Source organism: Magnolia sinica, chromosome 12 (assembly GCF_029962835.1).
Source record: "Magnolia sinica isolate HGM2019 chromosome 12, MsV1, whole genome shotgun sequence".
NCBI lineage: Eukaryota > Viridiplantae > Streptophyta > Magnoliopsida > Magnoliales > Magnoliaceae > Magnolia > Magnolia sinica.
In genome coordinates, this window is record NC_080584.1 from 70,460,389 (window position 1) to 70,471,320 (window position 10,932).

At 46.3% G+C, this 10,932-nt stretch overlaps 1 protein-coding gene across 1 annotated transcript; it reads left to right on the forward strand.

The window, feature by feature from the left end:
* Positions 1-9,903: 9,903 nt before the first annotated feature.
* Positions 9,904-10,338, forward strand: LOC131220226 (uncharacterized). The gene has a single exon (XM_058215185.1). The coding sequence runs from the start codon at positions 9,904-9,906 to the stop codon at positions 10,336-10,338; it is 435 nt and encodes a 144-aa protein (XP_058071168.1).
* The last annotated feature ends 594 nt before the right edge of the window (positions 10,339-10,932 follow it).

Sequence of the window (10,932 nt, forward strand, 5' to 3'; positions counted from 1 at the left end):
GCGATAATCCAGTTTCACCAAACAAAATATTCAGTGCAGTGTTATACTGTTATCATCTTAGCTTTACATACTCTAACCAAAAGCAGGCACCAATATGGCTTAAGGGACCACAATGGAAGACATTCTACCACGTTTTTTTATTTCAACCTCATTCAACAACGAAAGCCAGCAACCTGCTGGTAGTAACCTCCCCAATCCATACACAACACTAGAGGTCAAATGATTTGAAAACCAATAAAAAGGCATTTAGTAACACACTTTACATTTTATATTAAAGCTATAAATTAAAGATCCAAAAACCTCTTCAGCAATCTAATTGCTCAACCAACAATCACGCCTCCCAACCACTCCCATCCATCGGAGGAAAAAAAAATCAATATGTTCTATACATGAACAGATGTGATCCCCCAAAAACAATACCACATCAACTAACAGTGACCGTGTGCAAGCCTTTGACCCCTCAGACATGCTTCATGCTCCATGCCCCCATTCCCCTCACCAGAGAATCCATACAAACAGCTTTGATATTTCAAACTCGAGCACTGTAATCCCATCCATTCTCACCAAGTTTGATCTCACCCCCACCCAATGATGGACTACAAACTGATTCAATGAACTAAGTTGATTTGAGACCACCGTCAATTCACCTCAAATAAAAATTCGGCTACAACCAAAACCCCAAAATACCTTACCCCACTACTGAATTGGTCCTGTTGGTTTGAACTCAAACGAAAGATAAAAGTTACTTCAATAGTGACCTGATTTGATATCATAATTTTATAAATACTAAATTGGAAAATGGAAGAGAACTCAGCTTTAGAAAGAGGCAATCTTTCAAATTTGAACAAGCTATTGATTATAAATTCTTATTCTTAAAAAGTTATAAGAAATTTAGGGGAAAAAAAAAATGGATGGAGTCGATAAATTAAACTTGAGGTTTCACGGTCACCTAAGATTTCAAACGAATGCTCACAAACATGTTAAAAAGACTAGCTGAGTAGAATGTTACAACCATTACCAATTCTGTTAAACAGTACTTTTCCCATCAAAGAAACTTGGTTTTTTTAATCTGTAATTCAATTATCATGAAGTACTGGGTTGTTGTTGTCACATTCTGTTGTCGCCAATTGAAGTTGGATGATTCATTGGAAAGGATGGGTTAAAATTAATCATTCAACAGTCCTGTTGCAGTCAAAGAATCTTGAATTGATCTTTCATCTATGGGTGGATGCCAACCAGAAATATCGGAATCGATGAATCAATTGTCACTTTAAAAAAATTTTAAGATGAAAACTTTTAGTGAATTTGACTTTTTAGAACTTCTAAGATTCAAGAAGTAAAGAAATTCTTTTTAATGCATGTAATTGGACAGGAATCTGTAAGCTCTAGAAGTAAGCATGTGTGTCTTAACGGGTCAACAATTACTAGTTGATGACAAAGACATATAAACATCAAAAAGTATAAAAAGTGAAGCAGACTCCTTAGTCTACTTGATCATGACAAGATTCAATTTCCTGTTTTCTGTGACTTTTTTGAAAGAACATGCTGATTACAGAGAGGAAGAAAGAAGGAAAGTGTAGTGGAGATCGTGGAATTTGAGTATAGAGCAATGAAAAGTACAACAGATCAACTAACATTCTTTTGAGAAAAACTTTTCACTTGAGCATTATCTGCATGAGATATTTCAGGTTCATCACACAATGAACCAGTCTTCGATGTTGGTAGGCCGATAGGATAGTTCATGAATATAAACTGTCCATTTAGTGGGCCCTTGCATGGATGGCTCATGGCCCATGGAGCACAATAAATGATTTTAGGTATTGTCGTATACGAATCGTTGGAGGTTTTTTTTTTTTTTTTTTGGTCTGCAACAAAATGAGTCACCAGATTGATAAGAGACCGAAACAGGTGAGTTGGGTTAAGTGATACTACTTTCGGTCCTAAGTGAGTTGCAGTTGAAACTGCCATTTAAATCAGTGGAACACCAATTGGAGAATACAAGACACACATTAATAGATTTTCCCATTTAAAAGTGGACCAGTTATCCTCTTTTTTACTTCTTTTGCACCCTCCAGTTAAAGGTTACAAATTAGACAATTAAGCATTTTTGTTCAAGTGTGCTTTTAAAACCAAGAGGCATCAATGGTAGAGCCCACCACTCGAACAATTGATGTCAAGTTTGATCTCACCTGTGTATTTTTAGACATACACCCCATCAAACTCTATCCGGTCATTGTCCCAAGTCATTCCATACCTATGTAACAACCCGTCCAACTAGTACGTTGTCCTGGGGCGTCCACGTAGAATTTTCCACAGGACCGATTATTTAAACCATGTGCGGTGAGGTACCACAAGCAAATCAACCTAGGATTGGCCCATTAGAGTAAACCGGTCGGGTCATGACAGGACCCGGTGCGGGCCGTCGAGCCAGATGGCTCATTTGCCCTTAGTGACAGCCCGTATGGACTACACCATGACACAGGAAGATCAGAAAATTCTAAAAATAAAGGGAACCATAAATCTCACTGGGCTTGTAAACCATTGCGGACCACGGACCCAGCGGACACCCAGAAGTGAGATCTGGCACTGACTAAATGCACCCCACCAATGCCAGGACCGAAATCTGGCGCTTGCATATGAAACCGAGATACCAAGCTATCCAACTGTCGGATCTCTTCCACGTTTACGGTGGAGGTCTAATGAATTTTCCTACACCCGTCTACTAACTCTGGGACCCGATCGTGAAACGGTGACCGTCGATCACAAATCGAAACTGTACGACCAAACCCCAGATCTGATTGTCCCCAAACTTTGCATGGCCCTTCATCGGGCCATGAAGCATTTATCCTAGAAATTTCATACGCAGAGGGCCACCAGAACCACTCCAATCACCAGAATGGACCCCTTAGGGCCGTTTAAAGGTCAGAACCATTGACTCAAACCCCACAACCGTCCATCCGTTTGTTTCTAAATTTTACACGGGCTATAATCGGGCCATAGGGCACCTACCCACCAAATTTGGTGGGCAAAGGAGTATTAGGGCCACACCAACCCCAAAAGTGAGTCCTAGTAGGCTATTTTAAAAATTTGAGGAAACTTAAGGCCAAAAGGCCCAAGTATAGGGAATAAACCCTAACTCCCATAACTCTCTCTCAATTCCTACAACCACCAAGAGAAAAAGAGAGTAAAGGAGAGTGAAGGGAAGAAAGAGAGAAAGGGAGGGAGATTCAAGGTGGACCCTGGATCGAGGTGGGGACTAAGGTAGCTGAACTTGCATCTCCTTAGCCTTCTTCCAAAGGGAAAACCCAACACTACAACCCCAAGAATCATCTGTTGCTCGTCTAGGTAAGATCCTTCATCCTTTTTGCTTGAAACCCTTGTGTAGAGGAGAGCCTTACATGGGATTCTAACATACAAATGTATGCTTTAGGGATTCCGGTGATTCAATCCCAAAATCCCTGCTCATAGGTCGTTCATAGCCTCCAACGACTCCGAAGGTGCGGACTATTACTCTTAGGTGGCCTAGCACCAATTTTAGTATGAGCTTAATGATTTTGATTGCTCGGATGTTGTATTTGAAACTCTAGAGAAAACCCTAGGAGTTATACGTTCGTTGGAATTGTATGGATGTGCATGTTAGCTCTCAAAATAGTGTTGATCTTGTCTCTCGCATGATTTGATGTATGGATGATAGTATGCCTATGTTTGCTTGATTCTTTTCCTCACATGTGGTGTTTCATTGTGTGTATGATTTATTACCCTTGTGCATATGATTTCTTGAGATGGAAGAAGTGGTTAACTTTCTCACAAACCCACGCCACACACCAACATTTTATTCATGATATTAATAGTTACTTGTTAGAGGAATTTGAATGGTATGTTGAGCAACATGAGAACATGGTGTTGAATATGCTTGATGTTGCATTGGTTGTTGGCATGCTATGAATCACTATTCCTACCCTTGGGTTGGTCAGGAACTTGAGGAGAGACGGTATTCCCATCGGTAGGACTACGCTATGGTTGGACTTGTGGGTTTAGGCGGGTGTGATCGGTTGGTTGTAGTTCGACTACATGGGACCCTCGTGCCCGATGTCACACGCCTCACGCTCGCCTGACTCATGAGGTCTGGCCTATCGTCTGACCAACCTTGATTGTTAACCCTATTTGCTTACACATGTTTGGAACCTAGAATACCCTATAACCATGGTAGCCCATCAATAACCCACTTAAAATTGGTCCATAGCCTCGTGAGCCGGGCATGGTGGAATGAGACAGTGTCCGAGCTGTCGGCCTATGCTGGGGTACCACGCCTCCCCGCAGTGACCGCGAGTGATCCCTTTCTCACAGCACTCCTCATGTGCTTGAAGTCGGGGATGAGGAACCCGACGGGATTACGGACCGCGGGGTCTCAGCCTCAAGCATTGGGGGGTCTTGGCCTCACAACCCGTTTAGGGCGTTGATACGTAGGGTGTACCAGATTCTCAAATCTGCTAGATGAATGGACCTAACTAATAACTCGGCTAACACGATCGCATTGCATCGCACTAGTTAGGGTGGCGACTCGGCAGTCGAGGTCGCACTGAGGGAGTGTTGTCATTGGCGATCGTTAGATGGTGTCGCTCGAGGGAGCATTGTGGTGAGGGCATGCATCATGTCATGCTACATACATGCGCATTAATAAGATTACTTAGACGTATGTGATTGTCTGCTTTTCATTAAGACCATATTATAATTGATGCCTGAGATAACTTGAGACTAATAGTACCCACTGAGTTGATCACTCACTCCCACTCTGGGACGGTGTTTTAAAACACCAACCAGGCCCATTTATAGATGCAGGTGGTTCAGGGGCAGAGGAGCCTGGTGAGGCGAGCTTCGACGAGGAGGACGAGCTATCCTACTTCCAGTTGATGGAGGGCTCACCGCCAGCTTGAGAGGCAGGATTGGATCACTGAGCAGGGAGCTCAGTTTTATTATTTTGGGCTTGCTATTCTTTTGAAATTTTGTTGGATAGCGTTATATGCACCCCTTTCATATTTTTGGACATGTATATGAATGTATGTTTGATTTTCGCTCATTTCAGTAGACTGGCGTGGTTATGTTTCATGCTCCAGGAACCTCCAGGCTGCGCAACTAAACCTGATTAAACGCATTAATGAAATCGGTTAAAAGTGACTCTCGGGAACTCGGGAGTCGAGCGTATGCGCGACCCCCGATTTTCAGGGTGTTACAAGTTGGTATCAGAGCATGGTTTGGAGGTAACTGGACCATGGGTCATGAGCTCGCTGACGCGTCCGCTGACTTGAGAGGATACGTATTAAATGACATGACAGGGACTTAGGACGCTAAGAGCCATCCCGAGCCTTGAGTTAGCAATCTTAGGCAAATGGTAGAGGCTTATTAGGAATTAGGATGGGGTGGTGAGGGAAAACATGGACGACAAGAAACGAATCGGGGAGTCGGTTAGGACCTCAACCAATCGGTAGAAAAGAGCAGGAAATCAAAGAATTTGAAGGTTAAAGTCAACATCCACGTATGAATAAGATAGTTTCAGGTAAAATTTAATAGTTCCGAACCGTTTGAGGATAGGGGCTTAGGGGTGAACGAGATTCTACCAAAATTAGTGGAATGGAGGAAAACTGAGATTTTGGCCCCTAACCGGGAGGATTCTCGCGAAGTCACTAGGCCCGTTGCGTAGATCGGCTTCTCTCACACTAAAATCATATATGGCACTTTTCGGGGAGCCATTTTGATTCCTGAGAGCGTCAAAAATAAAAAAAAGGGAGGGGGGAACCGATGTAAGCCCCGTATCCTAGACCGTACCGTTCCATAGGCTTCCGGGGTCTTTCCGGTCGAATTCCGGCAACCTTCGACCCTTAACCGGTATTTGCGCGCGACCTTGATTCTCATGCCGTCAACTCGAGTCGACTCAACCCAGGACTTATACCTTAGTAACCGCGTCATCGCCGCGGTTCCGATGCCGCGACTTGCGCGCCGAGGCGATACCCTTGTTGGGAGATGTGGGCCAGCGTTCGGTGCGAGGAAAACGCCACGCGTGCGAGTTCCGAGGAAATCTCTACAAGGTGTCACATCAATCAATCAATCCCATCAATCCCATCATGTCAAGTACACATCACCTTTCACCCATTCCCAAGAAAGCCCTAAAGTCAAAAAGTTCTTACACAAACCCATACCTCTCTTACAACTTTTGCCACAAAAGTCAAAAAAGAGCCTTACACACCCATCCCTCTCTCTCTCCCATCCATCACTCCATCACACATCACCCATCACTCCCTCTCTCTCTCTCCCTTACAAGTCTCTCTCTCATTTTCAAACTTTCCCAAGCAAAAAAAAAATCCATACGTATGAGCCTCTCCCCATATCTCCCAAGCTACATGTGTGGCCCATCTTTCCTACCCCTTCATCTCTCATCTCAACCATCCATTTCTCATCTTCCTCCATCAAAGAGAAGCACAAGTAGCTAAGGAAGCCAAGGGAGCAAGAAGATCAAGTGGTGGGTGCTTTGATATGGTAGTTTTTGATATTTTTAAGATGGGCCAAGTGAGGCCAACCGATCAATGGTTTGGATCTCACTTTGGACCCTAAGATGTGGCCAATGGCCCACTTGGATCATCATGATCATTCCATGATGAGGCTATTCTTCATGGACCCCATCATGATATTTATTTTTCTTGCATATTTAGGGTCATCTAGACCGTCTAATTTAGTGGAGAAGGGATCTCCACCGTTGGATTTAATTTTAATGGGCCCACATGTAATGGGACCCACTTGATGTAGGATTTAGTGCAAGGGAGGGCCCATAGTGCCGGGGTCCCTCCATCACGCGGGTCTCACTCTCTATCTCTCTCCCTATTATTTTAATTTTTTTGTGATGATAATGAGATTGTGTGGCCCACTTGAATGGACCCCACCATGAAGTTAGTATGTTATCCAAACCATTTACAAGTGGGACCCACTTTACATGTATTGTACCCACACCATCCATCAGTGGTGGCCCTCATGAGCAGGCTCACCTTGCTCGGCCAGAGAGTCCAGCGTCCAGGGACGCTGGACGGTTGCTGAAAACACAAATACAAGCTTGGTTCCAAAGCTAATGGAGGAGGCCCACTCATGTAGGCCCCACCTTGATGTATGTCTTCAATCCATGCCGTCCATTCCATTCCAAACCTCAGGTTAGGCATTGAACCAAAATATGGTGTCAACCCGAGGTCTTGGTGGGCCGTACCGTAGCAAATGGTGGTTTGCACCATTGAAACCTTCCCTAACCCTTTTATACGTCGAAATATGCCCAATATTGGGCTTGTTTTGCTTGTCTGGAGCCATAGAGGGCCGTTGGATGGAGTGGATTGTCTGGATGTGGACCCCACCTGTGAAAACTGGGCGTGACAACCGGCGTGCACCCCTCCAAATCGGTGGGCTCCCCGCCGACCCTCCAGCGACTGGCGGGCGCCCCGCCAAATCAGCTTGCTCCCCGCCGACGGTCCGCGTGCGCCCCGCCGTCAGACCGCGTGCACCCCGCCGGTCGTCCAGCAGGCCGCGGGCTCCCCGCCGACGATCCACGTGCGCCCCGCCGGACGGCGTGCTCCCCGTCGAAACCACCTCCTTTGTGGGCTATTGGGAAATCCAAAAATGGGGTGGGCCCCACTGCTTTGTGTCCTTAAAACCCAACCACCCCACCTCATTTTCCCTCATTATACTCCTCTATTAGCCACCCTTTCTCTCTCATTTCACTCACCCTCCCTCTCCTTCACATAAACCTTCTTCCACTCTTCTTCCTCTTCTTCCAAAACCCATTCTCAACAACTCCCCATTCTCCTACAATTCTTCCCATTTCCTTTATTCACCCTTCCTCACAAACTCCTAAAACCCATTCCATCTTCATTTTCAAAACCCATCCCATTCTCAAGTTTACCTTCAACACCTAACATTTCCTCAACTTCATTCTCCTTAAACCACCTCAATCCTTCCTCAAACCCCACATCTTCAACCCACCATTCCTCCATCCTCTCACAAATCCATTCCCAAACCCAAGCTACAACCCTTTTTCTAAGACCCGCTCTCCTTCAACCAAGTAGGATGACATTCCTTGCCATCATTGCCTCGTTCTTCACGATCCCAGTAGTTCTTTCCCTTATGGGGAAGAAAAGAGCGGCTCCTGAGAAGGTGGGGCCGAGCCAAGAGCGGCGTAGTAAGAAGAAAGCCGATCGGAAGGGGGATGCAAGCTCAAAATTTTGATCTAAGAGGCAGAACGATTCCCAAAAGGATGAGGCGCTCGTTAAAGACTTGGGAAATTTTCGCATGCGCCAAGTCACATTCGAGGCCTCCGTGGAGGAGCATCTGCTAGGTAATAACCCCCTACTCAACCGACTTATGGAAAAGGATTGGGGCTCCATGTTTTATGTGAACGAGCAGGCCGATGTGGGGCGGGCTAGAATGTTTTACACTCGGATTAGAAATCCTTAATTCGAGCCCCTTGGGTTTGATATTTTGGTTCGCTGCAAGGAGGTCCACTTGGGAGTTGAGGATTTTGCTGAAATATTGGGAGTACCATTAGGAGAGGTGCAAATTGATGAAACGAATCTCGACTCGAGAGAAGCCCGCGATGAGCAGACTCATTTCTTGTGTGGCTGCCTTGCCTCCTGGAAGCGAGAGGTCGGCTTGTACGTGATATCCCTTAACCCCCGAATTTCGGGTACTCTACAGCATTACGACACACAATATATACCCGAGAATGAGGAATCGCAGTGAATGCTCCCGTTACATGGTGGAGTTCATGTATCAGGTGGGTCGAGGAGCAAATGTGTGCGCCCCTAGCACCGTACTCTACCAAATTGTGAGAGCCGCAAGGGCGGTACGAAAGGACGTAGCTCTTCCTTTTGGCCGTTTGGCCTGCCACATAGCCGAACAGTATGGGATAGGCGGATTGGACGGAAATCTCGTACCCACGAAAATCGTGGGGGACAAGATGCTGAACTCCATGGGTTTGGGACCCAAACAGAAACAGGCCCACATTGACAAGTACGGAGATGCAGACGAAGGGGAAGAGGAGGGTGATGAGAGTAACGAAGAGGAGGATGAGGATGAGGAAGAAGCTGAAGGGGGGAGAGGAGCTAACGAGATCGAAGAAGCTGGCAGGGAACCACTTACCATCCTAGGCATACGTGAGCTCTTCGATGCACTTAAGGCAGAGGTGACAGAGATCAAGGAAACCCAAGCAAGGAACCAAGTGAAGCAAGAGAAATGGAACAAGAAGATGTACCGAGCCATAAAGGCCTTGATCTGCTGCAACAAGGGGGAGGAAGCGCCCCCACTTTCGCCCAACTCAGACGAGTAGCTCCACAGCCTTACTGATAACTTGTAGTTATTTTAAGCCGATAGATCAAATCTCATATACTAGGAGATAGTTAGGACCCTTGCTTGACTAGTTTGTATTTTTCTTTCGTTTGGCGTGTTAGTAATGCTTGTAATCCATGCTTTAACATGTAATTGGCCATACCAATGACATTTTGAAATCAATGTGAAGCTATGGATTGCCTCAGAAATTTCTTGTTGCGCTGGAAATGCTTGTATGAATGTCACCTATATGCACGAATGGATTGTATATGGACCTTGCATATGTACGCATAAACTGGGTATGAGAGACGTTTTAGTACCTAAATCTATCCAGGGATGTTTTTACAGGAAATGCCTCCGCGAGAAGAGGGTTGATATGTCCGCCTACCTCATGGCGGTTTGGTCGAGAGAGACCAACTCCTAGGTGGGAATGGTTCTCAGAATACCGGTAGCACCACCCAAGAGGCCGCGACATCTGTACCTCCTCCGTCACCGGTTATGGATCGAGTAGACCAGATGCTGCTTCTTATGTAACAACAACAACAGATGATGGTCACTAATATGCAGCAACAACAGCAGATGATGGCCACTATGATGGGGGCCATGGCCCAGAACATGGGTATGCCGCAACCGGCGCAACCCGGTCTAACCGCACCCGCAAACAACGTGAGCAACCTATTTGAGCGGTTCCAGCGGTACAGACCGCCTACGTTCGCAGGCACCCACCGCCCCGAAGAAGCGGAGTGCTGGCTCAATCGGGTTACCAAACTACTTAGGCCTCTCCATTGTACCGAGGCAGAGAGCGTTGAGCTCCTTTCCTACCTCTTTGAGAAGGAGGCAGACTTGTGGTGGAAAAGCGTCCTCCGATCTATTCCTGAGAACCACATATGGACATGGGAGGCATTCGAGGCCCGCTTTTATGAAAAGTATATCCCTCGATCGTATCAGCATGAGAGGGAGAATGAATTTCTCTGCCTCCAATAAGGGAGGATGAGCATGGCCCAATATGAGAACCGCTTTACGAAACTCTTCCGCTATGTTTCCGAAATGATTGCCAACGAAGCGATCAAGATGAGACGGTTCACGGCAGGGCTGAGGTGCGGTATTCGCTCCAAGATGTGTTGTGCCAACATCAAGACATACGCCGAGCTTGTTGAGATGTCCATAAGGGCGGAGCAGAATGAGGAGCGAGTCGCCCGAAACTGTTCACAGTTAGGGCCACGGAACAGGGTGGAGGGACCGTTCTCCTCTTTTACAGGAAAAAGGGCGCGCCCTAGCTCACCACCCCGACTAGCCGCCACACCGGCCCCTTCTACACGACCGGCCCAGATATGTGCTTATTGCAGGAGAGGGGGACACTCTGAGCCCTATTGTTTTACGAGGATGAGAGACTTCAGCTTCACACCGCTACAGCGCAACATTAGGCCCCCACAGCTGGCCTTGCAGATTTCGCCGGGCAATGGGGCCTAACCAGCAGTTTTGTTGTCCACCACCACCTCATGTTAGACAGCCACAACGGCCCATGCAACGGTTGAATTTCTCACAGTAGGCTCGGGTACTTGCCCTATCCGTTAAGGG